At 40.9% G+C, this 21,146-nt stretch overlaps 2 protein-coding genes across 2 annotated transcripts; one reads left to right on the forward strand and one right to left on the reverse strand.

Annotated features, from left to right (window-relative positions):
• Window positions 1-6,377: 6,377 nt before the first annotated feature.
• LOC129769927 (transcription elongation factor SPT4) lies at window positions 6,378-7,183 on the forward strand. The gene is made up of 5 exons (XM_055772464.1): window positions 6,378-6,423; window positions 6,565-6,657; window positions 6,726-6,832; window positions 6,890-6,945; window positions 7,003-7,183. Exons 2-5 carry the CDS (start codon window positions 6,589-6,591, stop codon window positions 7,119-7,121), a joined length of 351 nt encoding a protein of 116 aa, XP_055628439.1. The 5' UTR covers window positions 6,378-6,423; window positions 6,565-6,588; the 3' UTR covers window positions 7,122-7,183.
• Window positions 7,184-7,369: 186 nt separating this feature from the next.
• Window positions 7,370-8,495, reverse strand: LOC129769926 (nuclear envelope phosphatase-regulatory subunit 1 homolog). Its single transcript, XM_055772463.1, has 5 exons — window positions 8,271-8,495; window positions 8,141-8,212; window positions 7,950-8,084; window positions 7,742-7,889; window positions 7,370-7,624 (listed from the first exon to the last, which is right to left on the reverse strand). The coding sequence occupies exons 1-5, from the start codon at window positions 8,320-8,322 to the stop codon at window positions 7,576-7,578; spliced, it is 456 nt and encodes a 151-aa protein (XP_055628438.1). The 5' UTR covers window positions 8,323-8,495; the 3' UTR covers window positions 7,370-7,575.
• Window positions 8,496-21,146: the final 12,651 nt, after the last annotated feature.

Below are 21,146 nucleotides of genomic sequence, written 5' to 3' on the forward strand. Positions count from 1 at the left end.
AGGCCATACAATCCCATTCTTCAAGTGGATGGTATAACCTTCAGCGATCCGGTAGATACTTCGAACACGCTCGGCGAATATTTCGCGGGATTGTCCTCGATCTCCGAATATGAGCCCGATTTCATCCGTCGACAGGGAGCGGGTATCACTTCGGTCAGCAACTTTGTGGTCCCTATGAGTCGTCCTAATAATCCTCTCAACCGGAACTTCACCATCGAGGAACATTCTGTTGCCCTACGTTCCGCAAAAGGTGAGTCAACTGGCCCTGACGGTATCGGCTATAAGATGCTGAAACAGTTGTCTCAGCTCGGACAGTCCACCCTTCTCAGCATCTTTAACGACCTGTGGAATACACACGAATTTCCCGAGGGTTGGAGACACAGCCTAGTAATACCCATACCTAAGGTCGGTCAAAGCAGCAACAACGTGAAAGGCTACCGTCCAATTTCCTGAACCTCCTGTTCATCCAAGATCCTGGAAAGAATGGCGAATAGACGCCTGGTCACCTTTCTAACCGAAAATAGGAAATTGGACTATCGACAGTTCGCCTTCCGACCGGGTATGGGCACCAACAATTACTTCGCGACCCTCGGAGACGTGATAGCCGAAGCCAACAGGAACCGTCAGCACATGGAGATGGTAGCACTGGACCTAGAAAAGGCATACAACAGAACATGGATTCCGTTAGTGCTGAAAACTCTGGCAGATTGGGGCGTTGACGGGAAATTACTGCACTTCATCAAGAACTTCGCCACACGCCGAACCTTTGAGGTCAAAATTGGTAACATCAGTTCCCGAGCTTTCCACGAGGAAACAGGAGTACCTCAAGGTTCTGTTCTTGCCGTCACCCTCTTTCTCGTCGCCATGAATAGCCTGTTCCAGGTCCTGTCTGGGGGAGTCTTCGCCACCCTCCCCCCAGTGGCAAAACAATCCTGGTTTGGTGCGAACGACTGGAGGTTCCCAACTGTTCTCGTCGAGAACGGTATTAGGGACAACTTTCGAGCCAGGGTGAGCTCGATCGGTCTGCTAGAATATTTCAAGGCCATCATAGCAGAAAAATACCGTCTCCACGAGATCAGATACTCGGACGGCTCAAAAGGACCATCGGGAGTTGGATTTGGGGTAAGCGATAATAATAATAGTCTGATTTCCAGCAAGAAACTCGCGGACATCTGCCAGGTCTTCTCGGCCGAAGTGGCCGGCATCTTCGAGGCAACTACAACTTCATCTTCCAAGCCGTTGTTGGTCGTCTCCGACTCGGCAAGCGCCATTGATGCCATCGGTGCGACCAGGTCCAAACATCCATGGGTACAGGCCATCAGGAAGAACATATTGCCCGACACTGTGCTCATGTGGGTCCCCGGACATAACGGCATCGCAGGGAATGAAGCGGCCGACCAGTTTGCCGGAATCGGTCACACCAGACCGTTCTTCACTCGGGATGTGCCGCTTGACGATGTGAAGTTGTGGTGGAGGCGATCTGGCGTAGTGGTAACATCCATGCCTCTCACGCTAAAGGTCACGAGTTCAATTCTCACTCCCGACATTCTTCCAAAAATGGAAGTAAAAAGTGACGAACCAGCCAAATGAGTTGAAAATCACTATAATACAGATAAAAAAAAAAAAAAAAAAAAAAAGATGTGAAGTTGTGGATCACCAACTCTTTCCGCACCTTTTGGACCGAAAGGTGGTTTGCAGAGAGGGGGCAGTTCCTCAGAAAAGTCAAGGGCACGATTGTCAGGTTTGACGATGTTAAAGGAATGAGAGAACAACGAATCCTGTCCAGATTGAGGACCGGTCACTGCTCGGTCTCACACGGATTCAATAGAGGACCCTTCCATCTACTCTGCGACCTCTGCCAAATCCACAACTCCGTCGAGCACTTCTTGTGTGGTTGCCCGAAATTCGATGATCTACGAAACCTGCATGGAATCAGCGGGAGTGTAAGGGACATCTTGAAGGACGATCCAGCAAGAGTAGCAGCGCTTGTCTGCTACCTAAAAGATGCCGAACTATTTTTTAAGATCTAGCGTCTGAACAATAGATCAGTCAAGAAGATCCTTGTTCCTTCCCCTCCACGATGAAGGGGAATAAGAACACGCCGGCATCTTCAACGGCACGGCTTCCTCTCCACTGGCCTGGAGCCATGGTCCGAGGACATCCATGCCATCTGGTCCAACAAGCAAACAGCAAGTTCTTTGTTAAGTCATGTCTCGCAAAAGGATTTATATGTGTTAAATTTTTACGTCCAATTTTTATGTGATAATTTTATGTGCAATCTGTTCCTAACGAAACCTTGCGGCAATGCCGTCGATAAAGAGGCGAACCAGCCCAGGAGGCTGAAAACCTCTCAAATAAAGAATAAAAAAAAAATCATTATCGGACACAATTATTGTTCAAGATTTTTTGACCACTTGCAGAAAATGTGTTACGTCATTACATAGAATGCATATTGCCCAGCCCAGCAAACATTAAATCGTATACCTTTGCACATGATAAGTCACATATAATTTCGTATCAAATCACAATCGCATAAAATATCAATCAAAATATCGATCATATATATCTAAAATCGCATAAAATGCAAAAACACGATTTTCCATGTCATCGATGGATTGAGTGGTAACGTTGTCGTATCAAATCGCATATCAGTCCAAAAAGCATCGCATATCGTTATATACGGCTTTATATGCGTACAAAATATGGCATATACGTATATCGCCTCCACTTTTGTGTGTATACCCAGCAAACATTAAATCGTATACCTTTGCACATGATAAGTCACATATAATTTCGTATCAAATCACAATCGCATAAAATATCAATCAAAATATCGATCATATATATCTAAAATCGCATAAAATGCAAAAACACGATTTTCCATGTCATCGATGGATTGAGTGGTAACGTTGTCGTATCAAATCGCATATCAGTCCAAAAAGCATCGCATATCGTTATATACGGCTTTTTATGCGTACAAAATATGGCATATACGTATATCGCCTCCACTTTTGTGTGTATATGCTAGTTATCTGCATCATATATCATACAAATGTGTCTTGGTTGTATGTATATCGCCTCCAATTATAGCTATTTATACGACTTAATGTTTGCTGGGTATGCTAGTTATCTGCATCATATATCATACAAATGTGTCTTGGTTGTATGTATATCGCCTCCAATTATAGCTATTTATACGACTTAATGTTTGCTGGGTGGTGGCGACTTTTAATGTGAGGCCATAATTTGGGCCCCGAACTCGATGTTTACAAAAATGTCCAATTAGAGGTAAAAATATTCAATTAAACGTGTCGTATTACAGGTCTGTCCAACTAGCAAAATGTCGCATTGAATGTAAATTACGGTATTCAAATGTTTCAAAAAATATACAGTAATTTACAATTAATTCAACAGTTAGCCGATTGGATAGGCCTGTAATGCGACACGTTTAATTGGGCATTTTTACCTCTAATTCGATATTTTTTTGAACATCGAGTTCGGAGCCCAAATTATGGCCCGATATTGAAAGTCGCCACCCGACGTCGACACTGTACCAATCTCATCGCCAATGTCCAATTACAACTCAAAATCGCCTCCAATGCGACACTGAGTGGTGCCTCAGCATGTCGTATTGAATGTTAATTACTGTAAATAAAATAATGTTTTTCATAATTTACAGTGATTTTATAGGATATTTTAACCTTCTATTGGTGTCAATGTGCCCCTCATCTGAGCTAACTTTTAATCGACCGTTTTTGATATTTGGTACGTATTCAGACCTTTCCGGGATTATAGCACTTCCAAATATCATGCTTGCGCGCCATTTGTGTCAGATTTATATATCTAAATCATGTAATTAATCAATCTCGGTTACTTCAATTTTGATCATTGTTTATCCGAAGCACTGATGTTGGTTTGTCCACATGGTTACTATGGCAGCGCGCACTGCAGTTTGTTTATGATGTTCATTGCGCGTAGCAGAAATGAAGTCTCTCTGTATTGAGTGCTGTTTACCTTAAAATGCCCAAGAAAAGGCAATATTCCGAAGAAAGTCTAAATTATGAATGAATCAATATGATGACAGTAAACTCAGAACAATGAGAAATACAATATCTACTTGAGAATTCGAATATTTTCGTTTAAAATGGTGATTTTTAAAACCGGACAAACCATGATCACATTTCGAACAAACCATGATCAGGGGTGGACAAATCATAATCTCTCTTTAAAGAAAATTGCTTTATGCTGTTATTAGCAACTAGATACTTGAGGCTTTTCAACAAACCCAAACTCGTCGTGATTACATGGGGGCTGTCCACATACCACGTGGACAACTTTAGGTGGGGTAGGGGGTATCAGAATGTCCACGCTTGTCCACGGAGAGGGGGGAGGGGGTATAGACTATGTCCACGTGGACACGAAGAATAAATATTTTTTCAAATATAATCACCGATACACTCGAAATTAAATAAAAATCGTTCCGTATTCAAGAATTTCAAAACCCCGCCCAACCTGAGTATTCCATAATTATCAATAAACTGATTGAGATGAGAGTCAGATATTTACTGAGAGTGCTCCATATATATTTACTAAATCATTGGACTTCTTCACTAAAATCCATATTCTGAAAATAACTCACGTAAACTGTGAACAACCGGGCTATTTCCTATGATCCTATGACTTTTATAGTTACGGGCTATACATAGACGTTCATAACCTTACTTTTCTTGAAAAGTAACAATTTTTCAAAGTATTGGAATTTTTCAATTTCTAGGATATATTTACATTTACGAAAGATGATTTATGCACCACTAGTTGACATAATTTCCTATGATCCTCTTATCTCTCCACGCTAATGATCTTTTGTTTACACCGAGTACCGTTATCTATTATCCAAAGAAAACTGCGTTTTATTGCATGATCAAATTCACTAGACATATTCGTACAAAAGTAGTGTAAAGTATTGCATGCGGTTCGATAAAGTATTTAGTATGATTCCTCGCTATGGTTACTGAAAACAGACATACGACCGCAAAAGGTTAATAAATTGCAGAATGGCCGATAAGGATTTGAAAAATAATAAAATATTTTGATACGCTTTCAATACCCTAATTTTCCGAACTATGGCGGAAAAGGTTTCGTATTGCGCTACAGACTAAAGGTGAATCGGAAATTCAGAGTGATGATGAATCGGCATTTGCTGTGATCGATCATATTCCGGAGAGGGCAAAGATCTGCACTCAATAAAAAAAAATAAAGGACCAGAATGCAACATCGAAAATGTTGAGTGGGTTTTGGAACGCTGTTACTGTCATAAAACGATGCTTTTGTCAAAGCAATAACTGGGTCTTGTATAGAACATTTCAAAACTGTCCATCGATTTGCTGTGCGATCGTTATGTCATTAAATGTTTATAATCCAAAATGAAAAAATAATTTTTCGTTAGATCGAGAATATCTCTGTGAAAAAAATTCTACTGGAATTCCATTTGAATCGAATGAAAGATTAACCAGGTTAATTGGATTATTACTGGATTTTCAGATGGAATAAGTACACTTCTGAAACAAAGCTGTGAACTTAAATTAACATTATTGTATCTATGTATTCTATGTGATATCAACACATTTTTTAGAAAAAACCTGAACTAAAATTGTATTTGAAAATAATTTAAAATCCATTTTATTTTATTCGACTGGCGTTTGAAATCACAATTAGTAAAGCTCCAGATCAATCTTCGAAGTTGTGTAGTTTATATTCAGATGCGGATTGTTCCTCACCTGGTCAACTGTACATTACTAGTTTCCGTGTTGGCAAACTAAATAGCCTGCACATCATCGCTGATAATGGAAAAACAAAAAAAATGTTTACTCACCAGTATTTAAAAATTAAATGGAACATGTGCTTTGTTATGCTACCCATTTCTCTACCGTAAAATAACAATGAGCCACAGCAAAGCTGGTACAGCAGGGTACAGCTAGTAAAACCAGAAATAAAATAAACTTAAATGGAATTTAAGCGCGATTCAGACATTTCCTTAGTTATTTTAATTAAAAAGAGAAAAATGTCCACGTGGACAAAGGGGGGTAGGGGTATGAAAATGTCTACGCTTGTCCACGGAGGGGGAGGGGGGAGTCTAAAATCGTGCTTTTTCTGTCCACGTGGTATGTGGACAGCCCCATGTGACTTTCTAGAAGAAACATCGATTTGCTAGTTGTGTGACCATACCCAAAATCGAACAAACCAACATTATTTACCCTATTTTGAAATATTTCGTTCAATATTATTGGGTACACTTCTTTGTTGCTCCCTGTTTTGGAATTCCAGCTGGCATCCCTGACCAGTAAATCTCCAATGTCATTGACATTTAAAAAGGGTAAACAAACATTGAACTGTCAAAATTTGAGCCATCCCTTACCCATTTCGGTATGTCGGTATCGTGATTGATATATAAAAGGATCAAATAGAACTTTTTGCTGTATACTCGAGAAAAGTTATTGCTTAGATTTCGTTTTGTTTCGTGCATCAATCTATTAATATTTTTGCAAATACTTTCACGTTTATCAGTACTTCGTCCAATAAAACAGTAAGATGTCGTTTGACTCGATCCCGAAGGATCTCCGCGGGCTGCGAGCTTGTTTGGTTTGTTCTCTGGTGAAGGTAATGTCACATCTGTTAGCTTGACTGTATTCCGTAAATTGCGATTATCATTCATTCAATCCGACTAGACATTCGATCAATTCGAGTACGATGGCTGCGAGAACTGTGAAGACTTCCTGCGGATGAAAAGCAATAAGGATCAGGTGTACGATTGCACGAGCAACAATTTCGATGGGTAAAATCAATTGACATTCAATTTACTAGCAAAATTTCTAAATGTAATGTTTCTCAGGTTAATCGCCGTTATGAGTCCGGACGACAGTTGGGTGTGCAAGTGGCAGAGAATAAGTATGTTTGTGTACTAGTCAACATTAAGCTAATATTAATACGTTGTCTTTCGAAAAGATCGTTTCACCAAGGGTATTTACGCTATATCTGTTTCCGGACGACTGCCAAATGGAATCATTCGTGAAATGAAGAACAGAGGTATTCCTTACCGACCAAGAGACACAAGTCAGCGATAAATGGAATATGCAAGTAGCTTCATAAAACCCAATAAATTGACAATATTTCTATAAAACTGAAATTGAATTCGTTTCAAAATTAACTGAATGGATACAACGAAAGTTGGAAGAGTTCTCCAAAATATTAATAGGAGAGTATCACGTTTGACCCTAACATTTCGAATAATGTCATTTGGATATATTCATAATTCTGTCAACATATTTCTGTTGTAATAACGGTTCTCACATCAATAATTTTCAACGCCTCAGAAAAATTTTAATCTATTCTATTTATTTCAAAACAAACATGAAGTGACATGATGAATAACGCGGGTAAAAATGAATGTATATGTACAAGAAATCTTTTGAACAGGCCGAAACCGTCGTCAAAATTATATCTGCGTCTCGTTCGAAGTATCGATGGTCCTTTCGTTTAAACATTTCACTTCTGCTTCTATTATCAACACTCGCGGTACTAGCGCTTTACCTTCTTCGAGCTACGCGTGGTTCCACCGATGCTAAACCTATGTTGGTATAGACGAAAAACGTGAGCTTGCGGGGGACTGTGGTAGAAATAGTGTGGTATGGTATTCAAAGCTGATCGCAGAGAAGCTAATGCTTTTTAGCTCATATCCATATACCGTGAGTTATTGGTAGGACGTGGTCGCAAAATTAGTTTACCCGTCTCGTCGCAGGACATGTTATACTCCGCTAAAACACTTCTAGTACGTGACGTTATGATTTGCGGTGCAATCACCATCTTATGGATGCCGAAAACGAATAAGAGTACTGTAAATGAAAACAAAATAAGTTCAATAATCTTCACAGAAACATTAATAAATTTCTTACATAGAATTGCTGTGGAGAATGTGAATACCGGATGATTCCAAAGCGAATCAATTAACGGTACAATCGATGTTCGTGGATCCGTTAGCCAGTAGAATGCACCCACGAAGGTCACAATAGCCATTGTACCTAGGAGTACTGCAATAGAAATACAGTTAAAATAGATCATATTTTCCTTTTGTCGTTCAACTTACTTCTCCATCTCAGCGTGGCTGGTTGTAACGCTGCGATAACTTCCGTTAGACGACGCTCGAAAGCCTTCAGATCTGAAACGAATACCAAATATTAAAATATATTCCCAAAACGATTATCTCGAATTACCACCTTCGCAAGCCGATGGTTCAAGAGACATTTTAATAAACATATATCCTAACATGAAAATTATATTGTTATTTTTTCACTATACTGCTCCGTTTTGCGAGCACTGTGTGGTTGACGTACGAACAAAAAAAATCTACTAGTTTGTTTGAAAAGTCGGTAACTTTCAGTGAATTGATTCAGCCATCACGCGAAGACCTCGGCAAAACGCAAGTATAAACACCAAGCTTTTGAAGTCGCATTGTTGTCAAAATTGGCATTGTCAGTTTAGCGCCCTTCTGAAACTCATAACCGATTTGGTGCATTGGAATCAAAATCTAACTCCAAGCTGCTGGTACAAATTTTCACTCACTTTTATGTGCGCTACACCAAGGCGCTTCTATATATACCAGGGGCTGTCCACATACCACGTGGACAGAAAAAGCATGATTTTAGACAACCCCCTCCCCCTCCGTGGACATTCCTTATACCCCTCCCCCTGTTGTCCACGTGGACATTTCTCCAGTTTTTGGGAGAAAATCAAGAGAATCCTACATTTTTCGCTTAAATCTAATTTCAAGTTTGTTTCAATTTTCTATCACATGTTTTGTTAATAGAAATGATAGCCTTGTTAATAGTAACAATTTGTTTTAAATTCACCGATTTTGATATCAACGCGCTGTTCAAATCGTCTAAATGTTGTAATGTACAGGGGAACTTCGATATAACGTCACTCGATATAACGTACATTTTACCATTTCCAAAGTGCAAAGGATTTTTTATGTAAAGAACAATAAATTATCTGTATTGTGATGCTAAAACATGTTTTGTACATTTAATCAAACCCGAAATACAGCTGGTTTTGTGATTCCGGATTCTAAAAAAATAATCAACAGTACGAAGGGAAACACCATGAGAAACGCTGGCTAGCTACTTCTTATTGAATATATTCATTAACTTTACTAAAACAGCTACACAATAATGTATTATAGACTACGTTTGTGAGTTGTTTATTATGCTTCGATACAACGTACAATTTTGAAAGTGAAATGTACGTTTTATCGAAGTTACCCTGTATTGCTAGCTTTGGATCGTTCAACACACCCGAATTGTCACTCAACCGAATAAACGTTATTTGTATTGACTGCATTAAACTTTGTGCTTCGTTATTGGGAAGGGATAATGACAATGGATTGGTGGATTGAACACACTTTGAAAATAAAAATTATTAATTAAAATTTACTTCTCCGTATCAAATATCTATTCTATGTAATTTAAAATTATATTAATTTTCGAGTGGTGAAAAATGTTTAAGGAAGGTTATGTCTAATAATGATTTTATATTATAATGATCAATTTTACCGGTAATATTATAGTAGTTAAAGTCTCCTTCATTTAGTATTGGAACAAATTCTTTTGCTCATTGTGGCGCTCCTAGTGGACGGATTTGGAAACTTTTTTCACCCACGTGTCGGGAAATTCATTATCTTTCACCATGTATTTATGTCATAACACCAAACGATAGCATTTTGTAAACAACCGCCATGGAAGCCGAACGGAGAGATAAAATTGTGCACAGTTTTCTTGAAAATCCATTGTTTTCGGCATCTAAGCTAGCTAAACAGCTTAAAATGCCCAGAAATACCGTATGGCGTGTTATCAAGCAGTACAAGGAAACATTGACGACGGCTCGAAAGCCGCATTCGAAGCGTCGGAGTGGAACTGTCGACCGGAAACTGCGTGGGAAAGTCATCAAGGCCGTCAAGAGGAATCCCAATCTTTCAGACCGCGATTTGGCCAATAAGTTCCAGGCCGCTCACAGTACGGTGCGACGAATTCGTCTCCGGGAAGGAATAAGGTCATTCCGAGCCAGCAAACAGCCAAATCGGACGCTGAAGCAGAACAATGTGGCCAGAATCCGTGCTCGAAAGCTGTACGACCAAGTGCTGACCAAGTTCGACGGATGTATTCTGATGGACGATGAGACCTACGTGAAGGCGGACTTTGGGCAAATCCCAGGTCAAAAATTTTATTTGGCGACGGCTCGGGGGGATGTACCTGCAAAATTTAAGTTCGTGTTTGCGGATAAATTCGCCCGCAAGTACATGATTTGGCAGGGGATATGCAGTTGTGGACAGAAAACCAAAGTCTTTCTCACTGACAAGACAATGACATCAGAAGTCTACAAAAAAGAGTGCCCACAGAAACGGATTCTGCCGTTTATTCGTGCCCACGACCGTCCAGTAATGTTTTGGCCGGACCTCGCAAGCTGCCATTACAGCAAAACGGTTATGGAATGGTACGCAACGAACGGGGTCAGCGTAATACCGAAGGACCTCAACCCCCCAAACTGCCCCCAGTTCCGGCCGATAGAGAAATACTGGGCAATCACGAAGCGGAGGCTTAAGGCAAAGGGAAAACTTGTTAGGAACATGACTCAAATGAAGAACTGGTGGAATCAAATCGCCAAAACGGTGGACGAAAAGGGTGTGCGCCGCCTAATGTGCCGTATTACGGGAAAAGTACGAGAATTTCTTCGAAACAGCAATGATTTTTTTTTATTTTTTTTTATGAAAGAGTAAAGAAAATGCTACATTTGTATGAAAAACAAATTATGAATTCGTTAATAAATGACTGAACTACACGCAATTGTTTGTGTTCCAATATTAAATGAAGCAGACTTTAAGTCGGGGTCAGGATTACGTGTAATCAACAGTAATCAAATAACACCAAGTCAAAATTTCCATTCAATTTGTTTTAATTCTAGAATGAACGTAATATGTCTCAGAACCCATTCATATACATTAATGATCGCGGATTGCGAAATATTTTCTCGTCTTACAGAAACATTAACAGTTGATAATGAGTGAGTAAGTAGTGAGTAAGGCGGATGGAGTCTTAGAAGCGCCATTGAAGTGTTCTAGATCGTTGATTTTTAATACGTTCAGCTACGAGCAGTACTTATTGGAATTCAACGAGACTAGTTGCTTGGTAGAAGCTCATAATGCAGATTTCCTTCCAGTCCTACAAGATCCAGAGAACCTGCTTCGGGGTTTTATTAACTTGTTCAATATCTTTTTTAACTCAACATTATTGTGAATGATTTGCTCTTCACAATTTGCTACAAATATGTCCCGTGGCCGAGTGGTTAGCGTCACACTTTATCTTGCTGGGGGTTCGAGTTCGACATGTACTGAGGTCACGCGTATTCTAGGGCTTTACACTCCTGAATACATTCAAGGCGTGTTCTACGGTATAGAAATTTCAACTAAATACTATCTACTAATAAAAATGACGCAAGTTATACCTACGTTGAGAAGACTAAAGTTCCACTGGGTGCCATCTAAGTCAAGTCATGCATTTTCGTTGCATTTATGAAACGAATCGTAGATTGAGATGCGTTCTTTCAAATGTTTTTCGATAAAATAAACCTTTATTCCGGAATCCGGTCGGATTTGAAATTAGCACAATATTGCGTTCATTCTTCTGATCGAGTCAAATCCAAACGGGTTGTGCAAATGTTGCAAACTTGCAACCCACTAGAGGCGTATTACAAAAATTACCAGATATCAATAAAGAAAAACATCATTGAAAGAAGCAGATCTCCACAGATACGGCCCGCGGCCACTCATAGAAGAATTTGTTGTTCGTTTCAATTTTCGGAAAACCTTGGTAGCTTTCGGAAAATAAATACGAAGCCGTTTTGTGGTCAAGAGTAGAAGCTGAATCGAAACCTGCACATAAGTCGTGATTTTTCATACTACAAAAATTCCAACATTTTTGTGTCTTTATCCTGACGGAATACATGATCCTCTATTACAGATTGGAATAAATTGATCGATGCCAGTTCATGCGCGTTTCTTTCAAAATATACATCTCCGGGAGGAAGTCCAGCCATATGAAAAAATATGGATGTCTGACCGGGCAGCACTCTCAGGCAACACTGTCTTTCTATTGTTGAATACAGAGTATTCAGGGTGGGCGTATATTTAAAAATATCTTGTAAATATAGAACAGATCTTATTAAATTTTGACTTTAAATAAGGGACTCAGAATGAAAGGGGTGTAAGTGATTTGATCGATTTCTCTCCAACAACTTTCTCTTTAGTAAATAACTCAACTGCTAAAACGTTCCAATTTGAGTTTGCTTTAGAATCCGATAGACGAGGCTCTGACACATTGTCAAATACAGCTGGGAATGTGTTTGCAGCTTAGTTATGACCAAAAGAGTAGAGAAATCGATGATGTCACTTACACCCCTTTCAATATACTTTACGTGTCCACGTGGACATTATCAAAACCCCCTACCCCCTCACCATGGACAAGCGTGGACATTTTCGTAACCCCTACCCCCCCTAAAGTTGTCCACGTGGTATGTGGACAGCCCCCCAGGTGAAACAATCATATGAAATGCACTTTCAGCCATATTGGAAATGCTGTCGGTATTGTTTACAAACAGCATCAGAACGCTGCCGGCGGCTCTCTACAAACTGCTACGACGCTTATTCGAACGATGCCTGCTATGTTCGGGTTTCGCGAATTTATGTGAAAAAGAAAGGAATGATTTTGTAGAATTTCATTCCCATATCCACTACTCTCGCATGTGAAAATGCAAAAAATGGCGTATCCTAGCAATAACAAAACAAACAACCCCCGCTCCACAAACCGTATTCCCCTGCTTATTGAAGTGATGATGTTGCTTCACCTGTTATACATTGATATAAGCGCCTTGCGCTACACATAATGGTAGTCTCCAGAATGCAACTCGGTGCTAATGCGCAACAAGATTTTTGTACCCAGTTGAGCTCCCACTCAAGACGGGTCTATGGTACTAGGTGAGGCCGTTTCGTCACTAAGTTGGTTAGGGGAGCGGTATATGAAAACAGCACGGAAGAAAGTAGAAGGGGAATTATTTGCTTGTAGCGTGAAAGAGACAGACTGATCACGAGCGAGCTTCGGCAATAGCGTATTGTGTTTTGTTTATAAACAAAACACAGTAGACTTCCAAGATGGCTGAAGAGTGGTTTTAGCAAGTTGGCCCACCTTAGTATATACTTCTAGGCGCCTTGCTCCCACTCATTGTGCACACATGTAGTGATCCCCGATTTTTCGAATTAATTGTTCATCAGCTAATCGAATACTTTTCAGCAGTTTGTTATTCGATACGATTAATCGCCCCAAATAATCGATTAATCGTCACACTGAGAGAAATAATTAGACTAATATTTCTCATTTGCTTGAAAGCCATCTGGAATCAAAAAAGTGTTCATTCCGCCTGAAAATCAATTATTATCTTTTACGCTCCCCAAAACTCGAAAACGAAGCTCAATGCAGTCAATGCAAATTGAGCTTCGTATACGATTTCAGGGGATCGTCAAAGATAATGATTGAATTCAGGATAAAACTGCAGCTGCCGTACGTTTTTTTTTGTCTGGATTTGGATCGATTAATCGACGCAAATTATTCGTTCGCTTCGATTATTGGTTGCGCAGTGTTCGTTCGATTAATAATCGATTTCTTTAGGAAGTATTCGATTAACCGGTTAATCGAACGATTATCGGGGATTACTACACACATGCGCTTTGGCGAATAGGCACGCTCCGAAACACAGATGAAATGGTTGGTTGTCAGCGCCGTTCTATCGCAGAGATTTGCGCCCAGTGTTAAGCTGAGTTTTACGCTGAAATTTGCGCCGTGCTTGCACCGTATTTCTATACTGCGCGCTTGAATCTGGATTGCTCTCTTGTTGAGATATTTTTTTCACACAAGCCTATACGGTTCAAATGGGGGCGCGCTATTGTTTTTATGCTTTGCTTAGAACGAACGAAGACAAAGCGGGCGCTAGAATTTGATGTGTATGTGTGTGTATAGAATAAAACGCGCATCACACAAGTGAGAAGAAATGATTAGTATCTGAGTTCTGCGCCGGGTACATTTTGCGCTGTAGTGTTTATGAATTTTGTGCTCTTCGCACCAAGATAGAATACGAGTTTTCTTCGAGCGCGCGCTGATGAAAATTAAACGCAGGCGCAGCGCTGCGTTTGTTTTCTGAAGACTGCATAGTGGGACTGGAGGGAATGTGGTCACCCTAAGAACATGCCTATTTCCTGTGTCGACATACCACTAAATTCCCGTTCTTCGAAGAATACTGTAGCTCAACTTATTGTAGTTCAAGATAGCAAGCGGTTTTCATTATGAAAATTGAAAATAGTACATTTTCCATTATAAGAAAAAAGGTTGAAAAACCGAACATTTTTTTAGTGAGGAGGTAAAGTGGTCACCTGTGGGGGGCGAAGTGGTCACTCGCACATATTACGCTAGAAGAAATAGATTTATGCGTGTTTTCTTGGCCAAACTTGCTTAAATCATTATTGAAATAGTAGGTACATGTATGAAATGAGCTAGGCCTATTCACCTAGAATCGTAATTGAAATTTTCTCATACGTACAAAAACGTAGTAGGAAACACATACAGTTTTCCAAAATGAGGCTTGGTTTTGGTTGGTGTGGCAAATTTTTCCTGGGTCAAAACCACAAAAGGGACCTCTTTAGGAGCAGAAGGTGATAAGGTATATTAGCTTTTGAAAACAGAACATTGTCAGTTGTAATTCTCCACTGCCCCCCAAACAACGAAATGCGAAATATGAGGAATTATTAGCGTAAGATAATATAAGCGTGCAGAATTTGAATTTGAATATCCATGCGCAGCAGGCGCTGACTTTAAACCTAGAAATAAAATTTTCATTAGTAACTATGTTCTTAACCAAAGCAGTAGTTTGTTCTTCGGCTCTATCCGAGAGGTTATGGGCCCAGCGGAAAACTGAAGAAAGTTCGAGAATAGTGAAGAAAAAATTTCGACTGGAGGTAGTAACTCAGGAGGAAGCGGAAGCGGCGAACCAGCACCGGTACCAGCAGCAGCTCAAGTTCAAAATTTGTCAACCGTACCGTCCATAGAACGCTTGACTGGTCGCGACAATTGGGCAACTTGGAAATTTGCGGTGGAAACATTTTTGGAGCTTGAGGACCTGTGGGATGCGGTGAAGCCTATAGCGAATGCTGATGGAACTTTCCCAGCCGTCGACCAACGGAAGGATAGGAAAGCGCGTGCGAAAATCATCCTTCTACTTGATCCGATCAACTACGTTCACGTGAAGGACGCAAGAACGGCACGTGAGTGTTGGGCGAAACTGGAAGCAGCGTTTGAAGACACCGGTTTAACCCGGCGAGTAGGGCTCCTGCGAAAGCTCATCACCACAACGATGGCCGCATGCGATTCTGTGGACCAGTACGTCACCCAGATCATTTCCACCGCCCACCAGCTTCGAGGCGTTGGATTTGATATCTCTGAGGAATGGATCGGAACGTTGCTGTTAGCAGGTCTACCGGACGAGTACAAACTCATGATAATGGCATTGGAAAGCTCTGGGACTGCGATTACAGGGGACAGCATCAAAACGAAATTGCTACAAGAAGTGCAAACGCAAACCGACCGAACCGCATTTTTTGGGAAAAGGACACCTCAACCGAGGAAGAAGCAAAGCGCAGCCGAAAGCAGGTCAGCAGAGCAGCCCAAGGGACCCAAATGCAAGCGGGGCAAGAAGTTTGGCCACATCGCCCGAGAATGCCCAGCGAATCAACGAGGATCAGCGTTTAGTGCCGTGTTATCGACTAACAACGGTGCGGATGACGAAGCTTGGTATTTTGATTCAGGAGCGTCGGATCATTTCACCAACAACCGAAAAAAACTTCTGGTGAACACGAGGGATGCACGCGGTGTAGTTATAGCAGCAGACAAAGTGACGATGAATATCGTTGCGAGTGGCCTGGTCAAGCTAGATGCGAAGTGTACTCCCGAAAGCCCACCGATAGAAGTCAACGGCGTGAAATTCATCCCCGAAATGTCCAACAAACTTCTTTCGGTAAGTCAAATCGTTCGCCGTGGACACGTGGTGCAATTTTCTCTAACCGGAGTCAAGGTGATCGACCCATCAGGCGTCGTCATAGCAACGGGTTGCCATGACATCGAGAAAGGGCTGTTTCGATTCGAAGCGAAAAAGACTATAGCAACGTCACTGGCATGCACATCAAACAATATCGACACGTGGCACAGGAGAATGGGTCACCTGAATGTAGGCAGCCTGAAGCAGCTGGAAGGTGGTCTAGCTTCTGGTATACAGTTCGATGAAACGACTTGTGGAAATTGTGTCGTCTGTGCGATGGGAAAACAGTCCCGTCTACCTTTTCCTAAGGAGGGACATCGTGCAGGTCAAGTGCTGGAGGTCGTCCATTCAGACATTTGCGGTCCGATGGAGGAGACATCTTTGGGCGGAAGTCGATACTACGTGTCCTTCACCGACGATAAGACGAGACGAATTTCCATCTATTTTCTGGAGACCAAGTCCGAAGCCGAGGTGCTGCGAGCGTTCATCCACTACCACAGTCTCGCAGAGCGGCAAACCTGATGCAAATTGAAAATTTTTCGGACAGACAATGGTAAGGAATACACCAATAAGTCTTTCCAGAACCGGCTGAGAGTATTGGGCATCCGGCACCAGACGTCAACGGAGTATACCCCGGAGGTGGCGTTACAATTCGCAGACGCCGAAGTTTGGAAAGCTGCAATGATCGAAGAATATCAAGCATTAGTGAGGAACAACACATGGGAGCTCGTCGATCTACCCCCAGGTGAGCGTGCAATTGGTTGCAAGTGGCTGTTTAAAACCAAGGAGGACGAAAAGGGCACCATCGTGCGGCACAAGGCCAGTATCGTGGCGCAAGGCTTCACCCAGAAGTTTGGTGTCGATTACGACGAAGTTTTCGCACCTGTGGCGAAGCAAGTCACGTTTCGCACGTTGCTAACCGTCGCTGCCCGGAAGAATCTGACTGTGAAGCACGTGGATGTCAAGACGGCGTATCTTAACGAAGAGCTGGATGAAGTCATCTATATGCGCCAACCCGATGGTTTCCATACCGGAAATGAGGGTACCGTATGCCGCTTGAGGAGGAGCCTATACGGACTCAAACAGTCAGCGCGAGTATGGAACAAGAAGGTGGATTCTATCTTCAAGGCCATAGGGTTTATCCAGTCGAAGGCAGATCCATGCCTATACATCCGGAAGAACGGAGGAGTATTCACGTACATCCTAATCTACGTGGATGATATGGTCATCGTCGCGCAGTCAGAGGAAGAGTTCCTCTTCATCTTGGGATACCTAGAGCAACAGTTCGCCGTTACCAACCTGGGAGATCTTCATCATTTCTTGGGTATGGAGGTAGAACGTGGACAGAATGGCTTCAAATTGAACCAACAGGCTTACATCAACAAGTTAGTCAAGAGGTTCAGCTTGGAAAATGCCAAACCGTCGAAGGTTCCCATCGATCCAGGCTATTTGCAGCTGAAGGAGGAGGAGCATGACCAGCTACCGAATAACCACCAATTCATTAGCCTTATTGGAGGATTGCTTTACGTGGCACTGCACACTCGTCCGGATATTGCAGCAAGCACGACGATCCTGGCGCAGAAATCCAGTTGCCCCAACCAACAAGACTGGAATGAAGCTAAGCGAGTGCTGCGATATCTAGCAACAAGCAGTCACCTCAAGCTGGCACTGGGATGCAACAGCGATGGCTTGTCGCTATACGCTGACGCGGATTGGGCAGGAGACCAGCGGGACCGGAAGTCTAAATCTGGGCATTTGATCATGTTCGGAGGAGGCCTGATCCAGTGGGGTTCCAGAAAGCAGTCGTGTGTGGCCCTCAGCACAACTGAAGCCGAATTGGTTGCACTTGCAGAGGGATGCCAAGAGCTTATCTGGACGAAGCGATTGATGGATGAAATCGACGAGTCTTCAACCCAGCCAATTCCAGTATACGAAGACAACCAGAGCTGCATAAAGGTAATCGAAAGCGACCGTTTGGAGCGAAGGACGAAACACATTGAAACGAAATTCTTTTTCGTTCGCGATCTCCATCAGCAACAGCTAATCAACCTGAAGTACTGCCCTTCGGAATCGATGTTAGCTGACATGTTGGCAAAGCCACTGCAACGAGTCCGTTTGGAGGATTTACGAAGCCAAATGGGAGTAATTCAAGATTAGCACGAGGAGGAGTATTAGCGTAAGATAATATTAGCGTGCAGAATTTGAATTTGAATATCCATGCGCAGCAGGCGCTGACTTTAAGGTGAAGGTGGAAGCTAGCCACAAATGGCTGCCACAATGGCGCTCATTTCTTTATCTCCGTCCCTCACCCCTCGCCCGAAAATCAATAATTGCGCGAAACTATGTGAAGAAAATGATTGTTTTCGCACACTTCCCATGAAGTAATATCAACCAAAATCTAATCGATTACTCACAAGATATTAAATTTTCATCTGCTGTCGCACTGTATAGTGAAAAACGTCGGAAAACTCGAGCAAGTGCTCTGAAAGTTAAATTTTCATTTTTCAATCTTCGGCAATGGTTTTGTTTGTATTGGTGAAAGCATCGTTATTTTTTCGACACTGATGCCAGACAACATCATTGAAACAGCTATCAAAACCACTCAATAAAATGTTATTCCTGAGTCATAGCCTTTCATGTCATGAAAATCAATAGAATAAAATAGTGTTGATATCAATACAATCATTATTTTTACGTTTAATGGGTCTATAATGTAAGTTTTAGCAACTTTAATATTGGGTAAGAAAATTGTATTGCAGAGCTCGGAACACTGCCACGGCTGCCTATGCTTTCAAAAACAATAAACGGAAAAGTATTACATTCAATCAAAATGTCTCAGCCAACGAAGAGAAGGGTTAAGGTTCTCCAACGTGAATATGTGAAAACAATACGACCAACGAAGGAAAATATTGAGGAATTATCAGCATCGAGTTACTATGCGGTAGAACTTGTTAATATCAAAAGAGCCCCAATTCGCATGTGTTATAAATTTGCACATGTTACGCTCGCGTATAATCAGAATTTTACTTCATATGCAAAAATACCCCTTCTATATATTTATGTTTGCAATTGGCATGGTTCATCGGAACATATCGTTCATACATTTAACTTCAGTATTGAATTGTTATTTTTTTTTTCAAATGTATTCAAAGACTCGTGTCAATGAAGCGCCACACAGTCTGATAAGTGAATTGATCTATTTACATGTGCTTTGCTCTTCTCTCACAAACACTATTACCCCATTTTTACACGTGGTTTTACCTATACTACTACAATGGCTAGCTTCCACCTTCACCTTAAACCTAGAAATAAAATTTTCATTAGTAACTGTGTTCTCAACCAAAGCAGTAGTTTGTTCTTCGGCTCTATCCGAGAGGAATAATCACTAAAATTGAACAAAATATCTATTCACCTCCCCTAGAATATTTGAACAATCGTCTGGTGATTTGTCGCAAATATCAGGTCAAATTAACTAAATTTCACTAGAAATTCCTTAAATTCCAAACGCACAAAACTACGGACGAATGGCTACCGAGAGTGTTTTTTGTTTTTATCTATATCTTGACATGTGACAGCTCCACTGTACTACAGGGTGACTAAAAAGTCATGAAATTCATACATACACCATCAATTGCAATTTCGACGTCGGTAGTATAAGTCCAGGAGAATACCCTGCAAACATTGAATCGTATAACTTTTACACGGGCTAGGTCGCATGTAAATTCATATCAAATTACAATCGCAGAAAATGTCAATCAAAGAATGCATAATGTGTTTCTGAAATCGTATAAAATGCAAAAACATGACATGACAATCACCCTAATATTGCGATGTGCGGTGTTTTATACGTACATTCTATTCATTTTATATAACATTCACCTCTATTCCGGTACACGATCGGATTTGAAATAAGCAAAATGATGCATTTTGTGACTCGTTCTACTTCGAATAAGCACATTTATCAATCCGTTCGACTTCGAATTATTTCGAAATTTGTTTTTCATCAATGCAAGGATGCCAAATTCGCAGACATGTTCGCAATTTTACTGATATTTAATTTTCGTCGCAAACTCTATTCTGTTACAGACTTATATTTTCAAGATATACTGCAGGAATATGGTATTTCTCTTCTTTATGGTTTGGTTCAGTTTCCCGCGCTAACAATCTCTTTTTTTAGACATCACTTTGCGATTCTAACGGTTAAAAAGCTAGCTGGCAGATATTTATACACATCAACATTTTCGTAGCAGACTTAAACAAAATCATCTGGTATCTCTGAAGGCGATGACGTTTACTCAGGCAAAGGCCAAAACGAAAACATATTTCTCATTGGTTTTCATTAGCCGATAGTTCAAGACGTTTGCAGTGCAGACTTGAAGTTTTCCAGAGCATGTTTTTAAAAAACTCAACTTTTACAGTAAAACTTTTGAATAGTTTTACAACAAGATCAAAAGGACTCGGAGGTACTATTCTAAATATCAATTATTTGCCATGAGACTGCGAAATTTTCTTACATTTGAAAGTGTAATGGCGGGTTTACATTAGGGAGATCTATAGCTATAGATGGATTTATTCACGTGAAAACAGGTGTAATCGCTAATCGAATCGCTCAAACTAACATCGATACTTGTATCGGAATGACCAAGACTGATCTGGTCAATAACCTTGGTACGATCGCCAAGTCCGGAACGAAAGAATTAATGGAAGCTTTGCAAGCCGAAGCCGACATATGGAAGATTGCTAGCAACTGTTTCCATTTGCAGGATGCTATCTTTAAAGATTTTATAATAAAATAAAATTGACAATAGATAAAACGCTAATATTTTTCATTTTCATTATTGTTTCTTCGCTTTTTTTACGCTTCGGCTCATCTTCATGGTCAAATATTGCATTTTGGAGTAGGCTGGAACAATCCAATAAGGGTTTTCTTCTACATCCGTAGCATATTTGAGAAGTGCCTCACG

Source organism: Toxorhynchites rutilus, chromosome 2, assembly GCF_029784135.1.
Source record: "Toxorhynchites rutilus septentrionalis strain SRP chromosome 2, ASM2978413v1, whole genome shotgun sequence".
Taxonomy (NCBI): domain Eukaryota; kingdom Metazoa; phylum Arthropoda; class Insecta; order Diptera; family Culicidae; genus Toxorhynchites; species Toxorhynchites rutilus.

Coding starts and splice junctions, on each gene's coding strand:
- LOC129769927 (XM_055772464.1), top strand. CDS start 6,589: ATGTCGTTTGACTCGATCCCGAAGGATCTCCGCGGGCTGCGAGCTTGT. Junction 6,658..6,725: donor TGGTTTGTTCTCTGGTGAAG/GTAATGTCACAT, acceptor CAATCCGACTAG/ACATTCGATCAATTCGAGTA. Junction 6,833..6,889: donor ACGAGCAACAATTTCGATGG/GTAAAATCAATT, acceptor AATGTTTCTCAG/GTTAATCGCCGTTATGAGTC.
- LOC129769926 (XM_055772463.1), bottom strand. CDS start 8,322: ATGTTAGGATATATGTTTATTAAAATGTCTCTTGAACCATCGGCTTGC. Junction 8,213..8,270: donor TGAACCATCGGCTTGCGAAG/GTGGTAATTCGA, acceptor TATTCGTTTCAG/ATCTGAAGGCTTTCGAGCGT. Junction 7,890..7,949: donor ATTCTCCACAGCAATTCTAT/GTAAGAAATTTA, acceptor TTTCATTTACAG/TACTCTTATTCGTTTTCGGC.